This window comes from Ictidomys tridecemlineatus, chromosome 7 (assembly GCF_052094955.1).
Source record: "Ictidomys tridecemlineatus isolate mIctTri1 chromosome 7, mIctTri1.hap1, whole genome shotgun sequence".
NCBI lineage: Eukaryota > Metazoa > Chordata > Mammalia > Rodentia > Sciuridae > Ictidomys > Ictidomys tridecemlineatus.
In genome coordinates this window covers 109,519,458-109,541,090 of record NC_135483.1, presented here as the reverse complement: position 1 = coordinate 109,541,090, position 21,633 = coordinate 109,519,458, and the positions used below count along the sequence as shown (strand labels likewise).

The following is a 21,633-nucleotide window of genomic DNA, read 5'->3' as shown; positions in this document are numbered from 1 at the left end:
ACAATAAAATAGAGTTTCATGAATAGGAATGTCAGGGGAAAATATCGAAGGTACAATATTTGAAATGGCTAAGGTACAGTACATGAGGCATGCCACTAGAAATACACAGTAAAATGGAAACTTGTACACTTATTTTGAAAAAGGAAGTACAGATACAGAATAATTAATTGCCTCTTTAGAGAAATGACATTTATTATTAAATGCATGCCTATTTATCCAAACTAGAATATATTCTACATTTCAGAGGTAGAGGATAGGGAGTAAGTCTTATCAAGTAACACTCCTTTTCTAGTAATAAAGAATAAAATTACTTAAGTGCTTACTATGACTTTGAGCTTGTAATATTTACTTTTGAATACACAAAATTTAGTTTGGGCATGTACTACAGAATATGAAGTCAGTTTTTCTTATTTCCATTGTGCTGCATGAGAAAGTAGAGGCATGAAGTTAAGGACCTTACTCAAGGTCACCTACAGTTTGTCACAGAAGCTGGACAGTCTGATTTCAGTGCTCATGCTCCTAAACATTCTACCACCCTGCTTGGTATGTACTGTCAGCTTCTGTATGATTTATAAACATTAATACTTGAAAATGGTATAAAATTCTGTGCATATATAGCTAGGTAATTAAGCCTCAAATAAATTTTCTAAAAAAAAAAAAGATTCAAAACGTAGTATCCTTTTCAACATAGTGCATGTACTTAGCAATAGAAAACTTTGAGTAGCTGCATTCCATTAAAAATTATTAACCCTGTGGGGAAAAAAACTCATATGTTATTCTTATCATTTATTGTTAGATTTGTAGTAAAGAGTATTTATGAATGAAATCTATCATTTGATGATAAAACAAATTATATCCATAATGGCTTTTATTTTGTACTTTTGGGGAAACTGGACTTATCAATATAAATGGGTGTCAATATCTCAGATTCCCTACATAATCCACAAGTTTTATTCCTATATTAACTTTAAAGAGGGGGAAAAAACAAAAGAATGAGATGACTATTTCGTGATCATACTTTGGTGAAGAAAATAAGCTTTATTTTTTATTTGTCTTTTTAGATATATACAACAATAGAATACATTTGACATATTGTACATAGGTGGAGTACAACTCAATCTACTTAGCATCCCATTATTGTGGTCGTACTTGTGGAGTTTCACTGATGGTGTGTTCATATATGAACAGAAAAGTTATGTCCAGTTCATCTACTATCTTTCCTATTCCCATGTCCCTTCTCTTTCTTTCATTCCCCATTGTCTAATCCACTGAACTTCTATTCTTCCCTCTTCATCCCCTTATTGTGTATTGGCAACATCATATCAAAAAGAACATTTAGCCTTTGGTATTTTGGGATTGGTTATTTCAATTAGTACGATAGACTCTATATCTTTACATTTACTGGCATAAGTCATAAAGTCATTCTTTTTTATGGCTGAGTAATATTCCAGTGTGTATATATACCACAATTTCCTTATCTATTCATTTTTTGAAGAGCACCTAGATTGATTCCATTGCTTAGCTATTGTGAATTGAGCTGCTACAAACATTGATGTAGCTGAATCACTGTAGTATGCTGATTTTAAGTTCTTTGGGTATATACTAAGCAGTGGAAAACTGGGTCAAATGGTGGTTCTGTACCTAATTTTTTGAGGAATCTTCATAATGCTCTACAGAGTGGTTGCACCATTTTCAGTCCTACCAGCAATATGTGAGTGTACTTTTTCCCCCACATCCTCACCAACATGTATTGTTAGTTATATTCTTTTTTTATTTTTTAATTTTTATTTGTTATATATGACAACAGAATGTATTACAATTCATATTACACACATAGAGCACAATTTTTCATACCTCTGGTTGTACACAAAGTAGAGTCACATCATTCGTGTCTTCGTACTTGTAGTTACATTAATGATGACCATTGCATTCCAGTCTTTCCTATTCCTATGACTCCTCCCTTTCCCTCCCTCCCCTTTCCTCTTTGCCCTATCTAGAGTTCATTTAATCCTCCCAACCCCCCCCCTCGACAGCATAATATGGATCAGCATCCTTAAATCAGAGAAATCATTTGGCATTTAGTTTTTGGGGATTGGCTAATTTCACTTAGCATTATATTCTCCAGCTCCATTCATTTACCTGAAAATTCCATGATTTTATTCTCTTTCAATGCTGAATAATGTTCCATTGTGTATATATAACACATTTTCTTTACCCATTCATCTACTGAAGGACATCTAGGTTGGTTCCACAGTCTAGCTATTGTGAATTGTGCTACTATAAACATTGATATGGCTGTGTCCCCATAGTATGCTGATTTTAAGTCTTTTGGGTATAGTCTGAGGAAAGGGATAGGTGGGTCAAATGGTGATTCCATTCTTACTTTTCCATATTGCTTTCCATATTGGCTGTACCAATTTGCAGTCCCACCAGCAATGTAGGAGTGTGCCTTTTCCCCCACATCCTCACCAACACTTATTGTTGTTTGTATTCTTAATAGCTCCCATTCTGACTGGAGTGAGATGAAATTTTAGAGTAGTTTTGATTTGAATTTCTTTAATTGCTAGAGATATTGAACGTTTTGTAATATATTTGTTGATTGATTGTACATCTTCTTCTGAGAAGTGTCTGTTCAGTTTCTTGGCCCATTTATTGATTGGGTTATTTGGGGGTTTTTTGTTTGTTTTGGTGTTAAGATTTTTGAGTTCTAGAGATTAGTGCTGTATCTGATGTATGTGTGGTAAGAATTTGTTCCTAATTAGTAGGCTCTCTATTAACCTCACTGATTGTTTCTTTTGCTGAGAAGAAGCTTTTTAGTTTTAATCCATTTCATTTATTGATTCTTGATATTAATTCTTGTGCTATAGGAGTCTTATTGAGGAAGTTGAGGCCTAATCCAACATGATGGAGATTTGGGCCTACTTTTTCTTCTAATAGATGCAGTGTCTTTGGTTTAATTCCTAGGTCCTTGATCCACTTCAGTTTTGTGCATGGTGAGAGATAGGGGTTTAATTTCATTTTGTTGCATATGGATTTCCAGTTTTCTCAGCACCATTTGTTGAAGAAGGTGTTACTTGTATTCTTGAATCTCAGTATAGTTTTAATTTGCATTTCTCTCATTGCTAGAGAAGTTGAACACTTTTTTCATATATTTATTGACCATTTGTATTTCTTCTGGGAAGTGCCTGTGCAGTTCCTTTGCCCATTTATTGATTGGGTTTGGTTTTTTTGCTTTGTTTTGTTTTTGGTGTTAAGTCATGAAATTCATTTGGAAAAATAATAAGAGACCCAGAATAGCCAAAGCAATCCTTAGTGAGAAAAGCAAAGACAAAGGCATCATGATACCAGACTGGAAAACTGGAAATCCATACATAACAGAATGAAATTGAACCTTATCTCGCACCCTCCACAAAAGTCAACTCAAGGTGTATCAAGACCTAGGCATAAGACCAGAAAGCCTGCACCTACTAGAAGAAAAATAGGCCCAACTTTCCATCATGTCAGCTTAGGAATTGACTTTCTCCACGAGACTCGTAAAGCACAAGAATTAAAATCAAGAATCAATACACAGGATGGAAACAAACTATTATGGTTTGGATGTGAGGTGTCCTCCAAACGCTCATGTGTGAGATAATGCAAGAAGGTTCAGAGGAGAAATGACTGGGTTGTAGCTTTAACCTAATCAGTGAATTAATCCCTGATGGAATTAACTAGGTAGTGGCTAGAGATGGGTGGGGTGTGGCTGGAGGAAGTGGTTCTCTGGGGGCATGTCTATGTGGTATATAGTTTGTTTCTGGAGAGTGGAGTCTCTCTCTGCTTCCTGACCATCATGAGAGCTGCTTTTTCTCTGCCACATTCTTCTACCGTGGTGTTCACCCCTTGAGCCCCAAGAAATAGAGCTGGACTTCTATGGACTGAGACCTCTGAAACGGTGAGCCCTCAAATCAACATTTCCTGCTTTAAAATTGTTCTGGTAGGGTCCTTTAGTCACCGCAGGGGGGAAAAACAAAAACAAACTATACAGCTTCTTCACAGCAAAGGAAACAATCAAGAGTATGAAGAGAGAATCTACAGAATGGAGGAAAAATCTTTGTCTCAAATAGAGTATTAATCTCTAGGATATATAAAGAACTCAAAGTACTTGAACACCAAGAAAATAAGCTTTAATGTAAATATTATTGAAAGGAAGTAATAATTATGAGTGAAGTTAAATATACACTTTTAAATTATTTTTCTGAACCTCAGTGTAGCACTAATGGATGCTGTACAGATGTCATCTGTGTATAAATTTTTAGGACTTTGTTGAAGTATAAAATAACTGCATGAATAAGGTAAATCTATAAGGAGCCCACAGGAATGTGGGCATTTTCATTCCATTCAAGAGTGGTGGTACTTAATAGCACCTAAGGTCATGACCATGAAGATATTAACTAAATAAGCTTCTAAGGTTGTTCCATGCATGTATAAAACTCTCATTTTGTCTTTAATTCATGCTTTAATTTCACTTTGATAGGTATGACTTATTTTGAACTTTACTCTTATCTTTCTTTGCTTAGGGGTGACTGGACTCAGCTAGGAATGATCACTTCATAGCAGAGTCCAGTCACCCCCCCCCGCCCCAATGTGTGAACAAAATCAATGACAATTATTGTTCCAAGTCACTATCTTGTGGCTAGTTGATATATAGAGAAACAGAACATGTGTGCAACTTCTGTCACTTATGTGAAATCTCTTGTTCCTGACTTCAGCTCTGTGCCCTTTTCATCCAATAGACAGTAGAAATGACTGTAGTCCAGCTTGGATGGATGGAGAAAGATAATGTCCTTCAGGAAAATAAAAGAAAAATGCCTGGCTGAATAAACACAGAGAGCAGAGCTGCCCATCAGTCATTCTGGACCACTAACTCTGTGACCTTCACATAAGAGAGAGATGAGCTTCTGGGGTTTTAAGCCATTATATTTGGGAGCATCTTTGTTATAGCTGCTTAATCTTCACCTTAAATAAAACCAGCCTCAGAGAAAAGACTTTTAAGTACTGATGGATATAGATTTTTGAGAAACCCACCTTCAATAAAAAAGCCAGCTCGCCACTCAAGAAGTTCTGACAGCGAAGTCCAACAACTGAGTCAGTTGCAAGGAATAACCAATCAGTTTTTAGTATTTCATTTTTAATAAAGTGAGACACTAATGAGACTGTCAATAATCAATATGCATTAGAAGAAAGCTATCCATCTCTATGGCCACCCTTGAAGAAACAAGTGAACAAAACAGGAACAGTGCATTAAAAGAAGAATAAATGGTGGATAGAACCCAAGGGGGAAAAAGCAAGCATTAAAATCCCTGAATGAATAACCCCTATATCTGTGACACAGGATACAATCTTTTTCAAATCTTAGAATAACTAAAAGATCATATAAACAAAAAAAATGTGATGACTGAAAAAATTCAAAAAGGATGATTGAAAATAGAAAAAAAAATTTTAGAAACTGGAATAAAAATATAAACAAAAACAAAAATGGGAAATGTCTCAAAGTTGAACATTACTTAGAGAGTTCATATGTTTCCATGAAGAGTTTCAGAAGGAACAGAAATGACAGAAGGAGGAAATTATTAAAAATAATAATAATAATTATAAGTCTCAGTACATGAGTAAATCAACTTAAATATCCTACTAATGTCCAGCATAACAAGAAAAAATAGATGCATCTCAAAACATGCAATCATGATATTTTAGATATTCGTGGATTAAAAGATTCCAGAAAAAGGGAAACAAGCAAAGAGGTATCATAGGACAAAGAGATGAGATGTGAGTGGCACCAAACTTCTCGCTAACCACACTGGAAGCCATAACAGGATGAAGTAAGACTTTCAAAATTCTGAAGGAAAAAGCACTTTTTAATCGTGAACTCCACACCCAAGGTATCAATCCAACACAAGCACACAGACCCTTCACAACCTGAGAGGGTTTGAAAATTACTTTCAACACACCCTGTTGCAGCAGTACCAGAAGATAAACTTGGCAATTCTGGAAAATAAAGCAAGAGAGAGAAAAAGTACAGGGAAGAAGGAATTCAAGACAAGAGTGAGTAAAGGGAAGTTCCACAGAAAACACCCAGACACTGTAGTCCAGACTGAATTCAGGGAACAGATGGCTGCACAAAGATCTCCCAAAGAAAATAATGTAATTATTCTTAAGAGCTGCACTGGAATGTTTGGGCATGTGACATCTCTAATGGAGTATTTGGGGGAAAACAGCAATAGGCTCAAAGACCACACAGAAAACAAAATGAGGCCACTTTTCATTTCTGTATAAAACAAAGAGCTAAATGAGAGAGGCTACACTTGTTGGCTCAGCATAGAACAATGTCTACATAGGAAATGAGCACCCATTGACTTACAGACCTTGATACAACTAGTTTGAAAGACTGCAGGTAGGAGGGGAGAGGTAGATGGATGAGAGAACAAATCCTCATTTAGCATAACAGCAGATTGATAGGAAATATCTAATATTTATAAATCAAGAAGTGTCAATGATGAAAATGCTACTTAGAAATATGGAGTTAAATATCAGAATAAACATCAAAATAACAGAAACTGTGTCCCTCTGTGGAATGGAACTGGTAGGTGAGAGACCTATAGCATCTCATTTTAAGTGTGGTAGTAATATTTTTATTTTTAACGCTGTCTATCTATTCAATTTTTTAAGAAAATGTGTTGAAAACATTTTTCCACATATGATCACCACCGCTGGTAAAATCAAGCAATGTGGAAATATAGATCTTTATTTCCACATTCACTAATCTGTAAGTGTGACTTTGGTTTCAGTCATTTCATAGATCCTCAATATCTTCAAGCTCCAGAATAACATAGATCATATATTTTTGTCTCCTCACATCTCAGACATGCAACATACACACAGACATGCATGCATATAAACACACACCAAAAAACAGTGCCACTTATTAATGAGCTGGGAATATTTTTATATAGCAGTTATTGGTGTTCTAAGTACTTAAACATATCAGTGAATGAATCCAACAAAATCCCCTGTCCTCATGACACCTACATTTTAGTGCTGTTTAGGAAAAAAATAGCAGAGAAATATATTTTATGTTATTTGGGTAATATACATTTTTTCTGACTTATTGGCAATATTATAAAATTAGTGCTTGTGGTCTCTAATGACAAATGATTAAAAATTTTAGCAGTAAATCCCAAGCCCCATATGTCTACAATTTTTGTTATCACAGAAACACCACCACTGAAAGTATAATAAACATGTGCCTTCTCCATTAACTAAAACCCATGGAAGTAATTAAAATGATCCAGAGAAATATTTCATGGGCTTATTGCACTATCAAAAAATAGCTTTCTTCCAAGAACATTTTATTTTCTCTAAATACTTCTGAACTTTGATATATGTATAATATATAATGCAATTTTTCCTTAAAGTACTTTCAACATTGAAAATATTATTTAAACTATAATAAATATGAACATATGTAAGATTCTTTTTTCCTTATGCAATGTGATTTCGATTATCTCCTTTTTTTTTTCCCCAAAAAAGAATAATTCTAGTTTTTCTACTTAGTTCTTAGAACATAGGTCATTCTTCTCACCCTTTTTATTCACTGGGTAGAAACTATGAAAATTAAAACTTTCCAAGGTTTTGGCATATGGCAAGAAAGTAAATGTCTATAAAATTACTTATAATTATTTATTAATAAGGTATATACAACTATAAAAAACTTTCCTTTTGTGTGTCTATGAAATGCATATAAAAATTGTATAATAAAATCAAATATTTCAAACATGAAATTATAACATAATAATAGAAATAGATAACATCTGAGCAACCACTTACACAATAAGCATTTCAAAATAGTATCTTGCTTCTCAAAACAATCCTGTGAAATGTTGTTTACCCATTTTCAGATAAATAAGGCCCGTAGAGCTTCAATAACTTCCTCCCCATTAAACACTCAGGATTTGAGGATTCAGCTCCTGCACAAAACTTTAGCACCTTCCATTATGCCAGAGTGATCTCTTAGAATGACTTAGGCTATTTAAAAAGTCTGTCACAAAGAAACGAATACAGAATATCTTTTTTCTTTTAGAACTTGTTTTCCAAAACAAAATTTGTTTCCTAGTTTTTATAAGATCAGTTGCAAATGTAATTTTAGATAATGAAAATGTTCTGGAACTAGATAGCTGTAATGGTTCCACCATACTGCAAATGTACTAAATATCACTGAATTTTACACCTTTAAAACTGCTAAAATGGCAAAGTTTATATGCATTTACCAAAATAATTTTTTTAATGTCATTTGGCTTCCAAATGGAAGTAATTAGAATGTGATCCTCTACATATTTAGGATCACATATTTCAAGCTCATTTCTTCATTTCTAAGGCTTCACATTTAAATTCTATCACTTTGCTTGCAGTTCCCAAATTAATTTCTCTAGCAAAAGTCTCCTACTGAATCAGACCCTACACATCTCACTTTCTGGTCAACATTTCCACATGAATTTCTAACACACTGCCCAATACCTATCTCCTAATACTGCATTCTCTCCACAGCAGCTCCTTCACAGATAGCCCATCTTAAATATGTCAACTCCACTCTTCCAGCTTCTCAAGGAAAAGTCCAAATCACCTAATGTCTCTTCCCTCCCACCCCATCACAAATCCTGAGGGCTGTGCCCTGAATCAGGGTTTTCAACCTGGACAACATTGATATTTGGAGGCCTGATAATTCCTTACATTAGGAGGGCCATTCTGTGCATTGTAGGATATTTAGTAGCACACCTAGTTGTGCCAACCATAAATTGCCAAAATCAACTCTGGCAGAAAAACATGACCCTACCTATATCCAGAACTCAATCCTTTCTCACCATCCTCATGCCATGACCTTGGGTCAGATCATTATCATCACTCCTTATTTCTCTAGCTGCCTAACTGGTCTTCCTGCTCTACCCTTTTCAACTACCTACCACAAGGACTCTTCAAATTTTACTAAAAAGAAAGTCAGATCATGTCACTGCTCACTGAAATCCCTCTAGCGTCTTTGTGTATCATCCAAAGTGAAAGCCTTGTCCTCCGAGGACACAACTGATCTGGCCCCATTACCTCTGTCCTTATCTCCTATCACTATGCTCATGTTCTCTCTGCTGCAGCATGCTGGGCTCCTCTCTTGGTCTTTAAACGTGTCCCAGGCACTCCTGTCTTGAGTCATTGCCCTATTGCACCATCCATCTGTCAATATCCCCGTGGCTGGCTCCCTCACTTCCTGAGGGTCTTCACTCAAATTCACTTCCTTCTTGAGGTATTCCATGGACAACCAACTAAAACCATCAGTCTCTCATCTACCACCATATATCTGTCTTCTTTGCCCTGTCTCTCCTCCTTAGCACTTCTCATCATCTAACCTGTTCTCTAACTATGGATCGTGTTTAGTTCCCAGTCCCTGAAAACCAAGGATTTGTCTTACTTACTCTCAATTATCCATTTATCTCACATCCTTGTACACAGTCAGCACTCAGTAGGTATTAGAGGAATGAGTGATGAGTACACCTCTTAGAATTAATAACTTAGAAATTTTTACAAACTACCATTTACTGTCTCCTACAAAGCAGGTACACATGAATAATTATATACCTAAACTTACAACAAAAGGCATCCTCATTCCTTAACTGATACTCTTCCTAATGTGACCCTTCTTTCTTCACATGAATGGCAGATTGCCTGACACTAACTATATTGATCAAAAGATCTCATCACAGTGATCACAGGCATTCAACAGCCTTGCCAGATCAATGACCCCACAGCCTATGATACACCAGACTCTCCTTTAAGCACAGAGTTCTTTAGCAACCTATATTATTATTTATCAATCCATTGTTTTTCTGAAACCATGACTCACCTAGAAATGCCACTAATTTGGGTAAAGTTGACTAACATCTAAAGTTCTGACTCAAAGAAAAAACAATAGATACCAACAAAGATTTGAAGTGGATGACACTATAATCTAAACCAAGAGAATGGTTTCCAGGTTTCTAAAATATATTTATCTGAGTCTCCATGGAAGTCTATTCAAATTCCAGATTACATTAGTCCTGTGATGTGATAACATGTTATAAAAAATATTATTAGTTTCAACTAAAAACAGCTTTAAAAATCAAAATGAAATATAGTAAACTCATCAATGAATAGATAACAGATTTTAAGGTTTCAAAGTTGACTTTGAAAGGGGGTGATCCAGAACTGCTCCAGGATATATGGTGACCTGGATATTCATTTGAATATATATTCCTAGTAAATAAATCTACTTCTTACCTTTAAAATCCTGATTCATCCATGTCATTAGTTTTTATAACAGCAAAGAAACTAGAAACCACAGAAATGCAAAGCAACGGGGAAAGAAAAAATAAATGAAAAGGAAACTAGTGAAATAACTTATTGAATTAAAACATGCAAAAATACTAGACAATCATTAAAAGATGAGGCTGACCTATGGGCTCTATGATGTAATATTCATCAAGACCATTATATGTCAATTATATGATAAATTATATGAGATAAATGAAGCTGCAAAAAAAGAAAGCTGAGAGCATGATTCTAGTTGTGTATGTGTATTAATTAGGTAATTTGATATCCATCATTCTCCACCATCCTCCCTGCCCAGGAGGCCCACCTGCATGGATTCAATAGGCTCTCCTCTCTTGTGGCTTCTGGTAGATTTCAGACAATGGATGAAATCGAAGGAGAGAGTAAGGCAAGGTCCATTCACTCTCCAGTTCCTTTCCTAGTTTCTTCCACCTTTGGTTGGTTCTAGCTCTCTAAAGGCCAAGGCATCTGGAAGGCACTGCATCTACAGATGAATACTTTTTTCTCAAGATTCTAGAAACCATTCTTTTTCCTTGCCCCTGCTGGCCTATAAGTTGTAAAGACCCCCCCCCCCAAAACTGATGTAATTAGGGGCACTGCACAATCCCGGTGGCTGTCTTCAAACTCTCCTCGGCCTCGCCCACTTTCATGAATAGTGTTTTTCCCAGGCCATTTCTTTCCTGGAGAAATCCTAAACAACAATAATAGTAATACTTGTGCGTTGTAATTTATATACATAAATATGTACAATGTATACTTATACCTGCAAGGAAAATTTTAGAGCACTAAAGAGATTGGTGAATGCAATACATAGTCTGGATTTTTGCTTTAATTTTATACTGCTTCAATTTTACTATTTTAAAATATATTATCAGGTACAAATAATTTAGTTTAGAATTGAATTCAGAAATGAAGAGAAATGTATCTTACTTACTACCTTTGTAATGTAACAGCAAGAAAGGAAGGAAGCAAAGAACACCAGGGAAAATGAGAATAATGACCTGGATATTCATTTGAACATGCAATGTATCTGATAGGAAGGATTCTCATTGCTAAACCTCAAGTTTGACAGTTATCAATGTATTCATTCAGTGTAGAGTTGATTCTGCTCCTTCTTGTTCCAATGACCTACTTATGAAAAAGCAGATATTTTTTAAATTTACTTCAAATCAAGCCCATTCTCTTAACATATCTCATTCATCTCAAATTTGCTATTTTTCATTTTAATTGCATTTTTGGAGAAATTTAGACAGGAGTAGAATCAGATAAATGTGCTTATTTTAATGTGATAAAATATTTGTCTTTTGTTATTAAAACAAAATAGCTCCATTTGCAGAAAAGCAACATTGACTTTTAAGACTATTTTCAAAGCCTCCTATAACTACTGTAAAGGGGGAAAAACACAAATCACTACTGTGGTTTTGGAGCCACAATTAAATTAATTTATAGGGGCTTTGATGCAATTAAATTTCCTCTAGACTATATCTCTAATGGTGCTGGAGTTTTTTACTTAATATCCTTTAAAGCATAATTCACTTTCATTTTTGCAAAGTCATTTAAATATTACAAATATCACTTTTATACATATTTCCATGGTGACAATACGTTCACAGTCTATTTAATTTACAGATGATGAGACCAAAATGAAAACTCTGAGAACCATAGATCTTCTACAACATCACATTTTCCTTCCACTATATTAGGAGTATAAGTTATCTGTATTTGCAAGAAAGGACTCTTGAAACAGTAATAAATATTTTAAACGATCTGATTGTGAAACTTTAAGAAAATTAAAATCCAGAAGAACAAAAAAGTATCAGTGACACAAAGAGCCAAGATATATGGGGCTCATAATTTAACTTAATAAATTATTAACTTTGAAATTAAATTAACAAAATTTTTTCACAGCTAAATTAAGGAAATATTTAAGGAAGAATGTAAGTTATATATAAGCTTCCAAACAGCAAGCTCAGCTTATTTATATATATGAAAAGATTATACATAATATAGCTAAGGATCACCAACATCATTAAGATGACTTTATAGTCACAACTAGTAAGCAAAGCTGTTAGAATAATATTTCATGCCCCCAAACCTAGATATACAGAATGTATGCTGGAAAGTATTTAATACTAAATAGCTAACTAGTTTGAACCCTGAAAGAAAGAGTCATACAGGATACCTGCTAAATTCAGATGTCATTTTTGCTGCAACTGTGCTGAACAGTGGTGAAATATTTCACAAAGGAGAAGTCGATGTAACTATGGAAATAATAACTTTAATTGACAACAACATGAAAATTTTGAAGCATAACAAGCATCATGGATAGAGGTGACAATTATGCAAGAATAAAAATCCAATGTAAGCTATAAAATAAAGGGTTTATTTTTCCTGCCTGTATATTTCCCACTATTCCATAATAAGATCAAGGATGGAAAGAATGATTTCTCATTAATAACAATGGGACAAAAGAGCAGCCAGGACATTCCTACCTGGTTTCCAGATGAACTGATTATCTCTTTTGCCTTCCAAATGAGCTGCATGGGGCAGCAAGAGAGACAGCAATAGAAACAGCTTCCTCATGCTCCACCATACCCAGCAAGTAACAGCCAGATTATCCTTTGGAAACATTCTTCAGACTTCTCAGCTTCTTGACTTGCCTATTCCTAAAAGAATAAAAGAAAATCAGATTAAGTTTATTCTGTTCACAAATGATGAAAACTCACTTTGACTTCTGGAACCTTTATCATGATAGTATTAGAAATCTTCCATTAACCTGAAGATGATAACACATACAATACCAATATTTGAAGGTCAGCAGTTAATCAGTCACACTTTCAATCCTTACCCACAGACCCACAGAAGCCATCATTGATTCTATGAACTTGGTAGCCCCTCAGTTAGTTGAATTTTATTCTTAAGAGAAAGCAAGATTGGCAGAAAAATGGTATGTATGTTCCCTTCCACTCAGCCAAATTCCAAATAGTTCACAAATGGGGAAGAAAGGTAAGTAAACACAACAAAGTTCAGAAAAGGGTAAAGAATCCTCTAAAAGTAGCATGAAAAAAGTAGATGGGAAGACTGAAGACAAAGCAATTACTCTTCTGTACTGAGAAAAAGAGGGGGGAACCTCACACAAGATAATAGCTGAAAAGAACCTAGGGAATCATAAGGGCTAGAAGGAGTCAGAAAGGACACATCAGGCAGAATGAACCACAAGGCATGGAAATGCATGTCATGTTAGGGAACTAGTGGTGAGGTGGGTGGTTGCAGGGAACGACACAAGGAGCAGGAAGAAATGCACAGAGATGAGAGACAAAACAGACTGGGAACCAAATTGTAAAGAGCCTTGAACACTTTAGGATGGATTTGAGCCTCATGCTGTGGATAGTACCCAGAAGAATTCTGGGAAGAGAATGACTAAAATAACTGAGATCAGTGTGCATAAGGATTATTAGTGGATGATGTTACAGAAATCAGGGGCACTTAGGAAACTGGGAAAATAGTTCAGGTAATTACTGATGGATGAAAAAGACCTGGAGAGATTTGAGAGGTAGGGCTCAGGTTGGATTAAAAGGATCTATCTGGTTGACAATTGGGTGTGTTATATAAGAGTAAGGAGATTAAATAGGACAGCATGACTGTAAACCTAGATGACTGAACCGATGGAACCCAAAGAGGAGAAAGAAGAGATGAATTTTAAAGGGAAGATAGAAGGCATTTACTTTAGAGTAGTTGAAGTCCAATGTGATGCTAGATATCCAATAGAATTTTGTTTGTTTGTTTGCTTGTTCTTGTTTTTGTTTTGGGTGGATAGTACTGAATCCAAGGCCATGTGCATTCTAGGCCATGATGTCCCATGGAACTATAACCTCCAGGTATAACCTTCTAAAATATAATAAAAGGTTGAAATGTAGGACAGTGGTAGAGTGCTTTCCTAGCAAGTGTGAAGCCCTGGATTCAATCCCCAGCAATGCAAAATAATAAGATAAAAAAAAAAAGAAAGAAAGAGAAATGCTGCCTGGTGTTAAAGACAGCTGAGATAACAATCCCTAATGCATGAATTATGAAAAAATATGTAAAGAGACATAGGCATAGAGGATAAAAATCTTGAACAGTACAAAAGGATACCAAGGGTAGAAGTTAATAACCCTAAATATCTATCTGCAGAATTGCCAAAGTAGGTAACAAATCTAAACATGAGCTTCCTAGTGACCAAAGAAAAGAAATAGCTACTATAGCCATATAGTCCTCATGTGTGTAACTCCTTTTTTTCTTTTCTCTCCAAGAAAAGCCATTGTCCTTCTCTCAAGCACTGAAGGAATTTACCCCAAGAGTCCTCATAAATACAGATGATGCTGAGCACATTACTTCATCAAATGAAACAGACAACCGCAAGTTGCATATGGTGGAGTCTCTTGGCACTCCTGGAACACTCCCAGGGTACGGTAACAAAGTACAAGTCAGTAAAAGTTATTCTACAAGGAGTCAAGCAATGAAGTTCAAGTACACAGCTCTCCAATGGCCTGTATCATTTCAGGGATGAAGAGAATACTTTGAAAGGCAACCAGAAGCTTTTCTTCAACGTTCCATATTACAAACCAATACTGAGAATGGTAAAAGCAGAGGGCTCTGGCTGAAATAAAACGAGACCCACTTTGCTGATATTTGTCTTCAAGAGTGGCCTCTTGGAGGATTTCATGGAACCCAGGGGACATCAGTAGACACAATTCTAAATCCTCTGCCCGGGAGAACTGAACTAGACAAATTTACTTGGGGCAAACAATCAACAATCTGATCATAGCTGCACTTTTGCTAAGGGCCAAGCAACACAGATACTAAAATATAGTTTGTTCTAAGTCCTTTGCTGGCCCCTATGGCACTTCTTTGTGAGGCAGAAAAATATGTTAAAGTTAGTATATTATTACAGAACCTTAATTGTTCTGGCCATGAGCTATTTTCCAGAACCCCATGGACAGCAGCCAGCATGCACATACAGGCCCACTCTAGCTCCCTTGCCAATGTGACGATTCACAGACACATACATCACCATGGGGAAGCACACTGCATGCCCTCCCTCCCATTCTGCAGGTGAAAAGATTGCTACATTTCAGATTGGAGCTGCCACAGAGCTAAAGAAGGACCTCTGGGAGTGGTAGGGGGCAGGGAACAACCACAGGCTTGTGTGTTCACAAGTAAGTACCTGCTATGTCGGGTGCACAAGGCCATGGGTTCAGCAATGGGTTTATGGAGGAAGGAGTTCCCCCTTCTACCCTAGAAGCCCTGGAATCTCAATTCCCCTCTACATGCTCCCTTGCAAGTTAGCATCTATCAGTGAATTGTGGCCCCTTTATGACACATCTTTGAATATCCAGACATACCCTCAAATATTGATATAACACATTGATAATGACAAATTCACATGCTATTAAGAAACAAAGGGCATTGTATCATGATATTTTCAACTTTACTTTTGTGTATCAATGGATGGTCACTCCACTTTCACTGAAAGATGGACTGAAATCAGGCTATTATTTCATTAGAAACTCCAACACAGGGTTTTTACCAGACATGCAAATGCATGTATACACACACACACACACACACACACACACACACACACAGTGAGAGACCTGATTACAACTGAATAATACGGAATTGAAACAAAGACTTTAGAGTGAATATTTTTCAGAAAATGTCATGGCCAATTATGCCACAGAAGCAGTAGGGAAAAAAATCTACATCTATCTTGGCACTATAAAATAAAATAACTTCCTGGTGAAGTTACAAAGTTTCTTCCTGGTGACAAACATACCCATGGGAAAGCTGGCCTTATACATAAAAATGAATTTGAGTCAGTGCCACATTAGAGTGTGTTTGATAAAAAGGATTGTATTTTAAGGTTGTTGATTCCAAGCTATTTCCAAAGTTAATAAAGTAACTATGTTGTAGGACCAGCTCTCTATTGAAGCCACACTTTTCATGACACAGAATCACCCTGGGCCAGACACGGTGGCACACTCCTGTAATCCCATGGCAGAGAAGGCTGAGGCAAGAGGATCACAAGTTCAAAACCAGCCTCAGCAATTTAGTGAGGCCCTAATCAACTCAGTGAGACTTTGTTTCTAAATAAAATACAAAAAAGGTTGGGGATGTGACTCAGTGGTTGAGTGCCCCTGAATTCAATCCCTGGTACAAAAAAAAAATCACCTTGGGATAGAAAACTTTGTCCATTCTCATTAGTGGGAGGCATGTATTCAGCACATCTAAAATCTACTAAGGTCATTAAAATGTAAACTACGGAAAAGGTGGACCAAAAGCATATTTGCTCTACTATGAATTGCTGTAGGTAGGAAGCTAAAAAAGAGATTTTTAAAGGATTATGAGTTCCAGAGAGATTTCAGAACGAGGAGCCAAAGAATGAATGATCCAGAATGAGTAGCCAAAGATTCACACATAAATATTTTTAATTTTTCATCAATCTTTGTATTTTTCTTGGAAAAAACTATTAATATTATCTTAACACAGGTTACTATGAGCCTTGGTCTCCCCTTAAGCTCTCTTGCCAGCCAAAAGCTCTGTATGAACACTGCAAAGGAAACTAATGCCTTCACAGCTCCTTCTGTGATTACCTATGCCAGGACCCAACTCTCAGCGTGGAAGATGCTAGGGCAGAGTGGCTTGCAGAACCTTCTGGACTCCTGCAATCACCATATCTCCTAGCTGTCACTAACAAAGCAGGGCACCAGTAGGAAACCTAAGACAGATCTGGAACAAAAGAAAAATCTACAACAGATCCTAGGTAATCAGAAAAAGATTTTGATTCAGGAAGTAACAGCAAGATTCCTCCTAAAAACACCCACATGTTTTAGGTTTTACACTGCCTACACTGCTGTTCCTCATTACATCCCTTTTCCCAAGAAGCTTGAGGGCAGAGAATAGGAGACCAGCATTGATGGAGCTTTCTCCATTGACCCTGCTGCTAACATTTCACACATAAATAAAAGGAGACTCTGCTGAGCTGATGGAAAATGCAAGATGGAATTTGAACACAGGTTTATCTTACTAAACCATGTTGCCTTTCTTTTCCCCAAATGCCTGAATCTCACTAAATTATTCCTTAGAAGACACTGGGATTCATTCTGATGTCTTTAACTTGAGGAGCCACACAAAAGTTCATTGTAACAAAATGAGAGGACAAGACACGGATTCCACTCCACTGTTTGTATAACACAAATGAAAAAAAATATGCTATAGCTATGATAAAATATGGTATGCAGGAGATGTGCTATCCATGATGGCATGAATAATTTATATCATGAAGGTCGTCGAATTTCCAAATCAACTTATTTACTATATATCTTAGCATCTAAAATGTATTTGCAAGGTTAGCTCTAAACTGATGAATACTAAGAGAAATAAAAACACAGTTTTCTCCCTTTAGCCTTAGTTTTCTAATAATTTAAAACCCATTCAAACTATGAAAAAATGTGCTTTATACTTCATATGCATTTCATTTTCCTTTAAATATATTCTTATCATTGAAGCCCTTGAATATTTAGAAGGTACAAACCTTAAAAAATAAAATAAAAACTGTTCCAATTTGCTTTCAGCCTGAAGGAATAGCAATGAATGGGAGAAAAGCAAACTGTGATTATGCATATCCCCATAGTGCCATCTCATGGCAACTGTGCAGAGAAGAGGACTCAATAATGATGGGCGATCAACAGGCCTAATTTTTGATAACAACATTACACATTCCATTTCATCTTCTATCATGTGCTTACCATATTCTACTATACACAAATATTGACCTCAGTCCTCAGTACTCCATGGTCCTATGAAGTACTTATCCACATTACCTCTCATTTTAGAGATGAGGAAACTGAGGCATACAGAATTAAGTGACAAACTGAGCTCACAAAGGTGGTTAGTTGTTTGCAAAGAACCTCAGCAATCTTTCTTGGAAACAAGAAAAACTAATGTTGTAAGTCAACATTGACACAAGCAATTTCTCATGTCTCTGAAAAAGTAGATCCTTTTCCACCCTGTGGGTTCTGTGAGCAGTATGAGGCAAGTCATATAACATTTCACTAAATCCTCATAATAAAACTGTGAGCAATTATTCCCATTTTGTTGCAAAAGAGAATTATTATTATTAAGCATGTGAAATAAGTATGCTGAAAGTCACCTCAGCCAGAAGGTGTTAAAGCTGGGTCATAAAATAGCCCAGACACCACAGCACTTGCATTTACCACAGTACTTCTGAACCCCAGCAGGTCACCAGATGACCTCCAAGCTGAGGGTCCTCAACTATAAAATGAGGGCAACAGTCATCCCACAACCATTAGGGGAGTAAAGATGAAATAAAATATAGAAAGTGTTGCAGGTGAGAGCATGCCAGAGGATGTGTTCTCACTAAGGAGTTTTCACTGTTACCACTGTCATTGGTCTCTCAACATTAAGGAAAACCCTTACTCCAGCTATACTTAAGGAACACTTGCAATGCAATCCTGCCCTGCAGCAAAGAAACAGGTGATGATTTTTCAACATCCTAATCTTGTGACTTGTGCTTTATTTCTGAAGAGCTAAGAACACCCTTCTACCAAGAGTCCCATTAAAGATTCACACTGACCCTGTGAAGGAGAAAACAGGTATTATCATCTCTATTTAATGAGAAAGTAACCTCTGGCCTTGCAATGACAAGACGTTTAGTAACTCTCTCAGGCCTTTTAACCACCAACTTCTGCCATGACCCTCAGTCTGCAGACTCCAGAACAGTAGTGAAAGGTCATGACATCAAATGTGAGCATGTAATGCATAGTTATGTATCATAAAAAATATTAAATTGCAATGTTTGAAGTTTGCTGCATTAATAAATGCAGTCAGTTGCATCATGTATAAAGCCACAGAAAATTCTGCAAAAAGAAGTTGACCCAAATATTTTACTTATCTCTGAACAAACTTTTGCCAAGGGACATAATAGAAGGAGAGCTTTAAATAGGTTTTCTGACACTTTCAAAGCTAAAACTTGGTATGGTGACAGATATTACTATATTATCACTTTCTTCTAGAGCTACAGCTTTTTAGGAAGTCTGCAAGCCCTGTTTGAAAAAGAAAGAAATCATATTCCCAGATTTGCTTGTCACCAAACCAGTCATAAGACATGGTTCTGGTCAATGATTTGTAGGCATAAGTGTCTAGAGGTGTGAAGACCTTGCTGTTCAATGAAAATATAAAAGCCCCAAAGAAAATATGGTCTTTTGCCATTGGCCTCTTTTCCAAAGAACACAGATATAATACCTTAAGTTGCTAGAATTATCTTCAGACCAGAGAATGAATATCATCTTCTAAAAATAAATGAGTTCAGAAATACAAAAGAATCCTGAGAGTCAGACTCAGCTTCATCATGGGGCTATAGCTACTGTTTTAGAACATGAACTAGTAGACTTTCTGTTTTGTGAAAACAATAACCCCTTTATTTTAAAGCTACTATTTTGTGTGTATTCCATTGCATGAACTAAAAGCAACTTAGGTCCTACAGTATCCAGTTCACTAAGGGCAGATGTTCTATACATACACATCTTTCCATATGAATGTGTCTCTCTCCAACTTATACAAACTGAAATACAATTTTTCATCTCATATGATTCAAGCAACACTTTGGAACATCCTGATGACCTGAACATGGTTAGCTATTTCATATAATACACACGTTAGTCCCAGAAAATTATTTTCATCTATTGCATTTCTCTGTTACTCCAGCGAAGAAAGAGGTGCTTAATTTATGATGGTAACTGCATACAAGGAAGCTATATAAATGAGTTTGTTCTCATTGAGGGATCTGAGGCTGTCGACCAAAGAAAGGTAGCAATTACTCTGGTTAAATGCCCCAGATTCCTCATTAAGAACAAATCCATTCAGATAGGCAGAGTCTAAAGAAAGAATGCATCTATATAATTTCCTTCTATGCAGTTGCTACACCCTCCTGAAGGTATCATGGCACATTCTTGTGATTTTAGAACCAGCTTGTCATCACTCCATGGAAACATCTCATTTCCTGAAAGAATCATCTCATTACTCCTAGCATTCTTAAGTTTACTGTTGGCCTATGCCAAGTGAGAAGTGCTAATGGATCAATTTTCAGAAGTGAAAGGTTTTAAAGATGATTTCTGGGCTTTTGGTCTAGAAACGAAGAACTCTGCTTTCAGTTACTTATGTGAGAGCTGTCTACCAGATATCCACGTGGAGCTGTTGGTTGGTAAGTGGATGCATGAAGTCAGAGAGAAGTCAGAACAAGAGATATGGGAATGAATATGGAGAAATGAGCTTTGTTATGAAGCTGTAGGAATAAATAAGTTCATCTTGGAGAGTGAACAAAGCTGAGAAAGAAATGACAGTCAGAGCCACACCAATTTAGAAGTCAGGAATGGAGGCCCAAAAGAGGTAGCCATATGTATGTATGTATGTATGTATGTATGTATATATGTATGTATGGAAGAATTTAATGTTTCTCTCTCAATTGAAGACAGTGTTTGAAAAGGAGGGAGTAGTGGAAGATTTGCACAACTAAGAATGTTACTAAGTATGGAAAAGAGAATTCAGACACAAACCAAAAGTTAATTCAGTAGTTATATAGCCCTGTGCCAGATATCTGATGAATTACTATTTTAGAAATAAGTTATTAATATTTCACTGTATCAGCCCCAAATATGGAAAAGAAAAAGTTGAATATTGCCTAAACTTTTAAATGTCTTAAGTAGAAGATTTTTTTATAGAGAAAATATAAACGTTTAATACTTTAATAGAAATAAGTTTAAAAACATAAGTCACTAAATAAGAAACAAAAATCTATAATAATATCCTACTTAGAGGAGTTTAAGTTAATTATTACACATTCCATTTGAAAAATCTTACATTCTAAAAAGAGTGATAAAATAGATATAATGCCTTCTGTAGATAGTTTAAGAAATAAAATAGATAAATATGGTGTTAGTCTATAGTCTGTCCTTCTTGAAGGTACAGGGATTTAATAATCTCTTTTTACCAAATTGTATACATACATGCACATTATATATGCATACACACATTATGCAAATTATGTAGAGAGGGGGATTTATGTGGGCTAATATTTAATAGTTACTCTAAAGAACTTTATAAGATTTTAGGATAACTAGACCATATGAATAAGATGCATCCTTTTTTCAAATGTGTTGACCTTTAAAATTAAAAATACTTAATTACTCA

General features: G+C 35.9%; 1 protein-coding gene across 7 annotated transcripts in view; it reads right to left on the bottom strand.

Annotated features, from left to right (window-relative positions):
- Positions 1 to 21,633, bottom strand: part of Thsd7b (thrombospondin type 1 domain containing 7B) — an 809,752-nt gene that overhangs the window by 686,879 nt on the left and 101,240 nt on the right. For 6 of the 7 annotated variants that reach the window (XM_078017320.1, XM_005315833.4, XM_078017322.1 and 3 more), the window contains one exon: positions 12,879 to 13,052. In XM_078017320.1, coding sequence (XP_077873446.1) covers positions 12,879 to 13,017 — 139 coding nt within the window. In that variant the 5' untranslated portion in view covers positions 13,018 to 13,052. Of the gene's footprint in view, positions 1 to 12,878; positions 13,053 to 21,633 lie in introns of those variants that run through there. The other variant, XM_078017325.1, reaches the window with a different exon arrangement.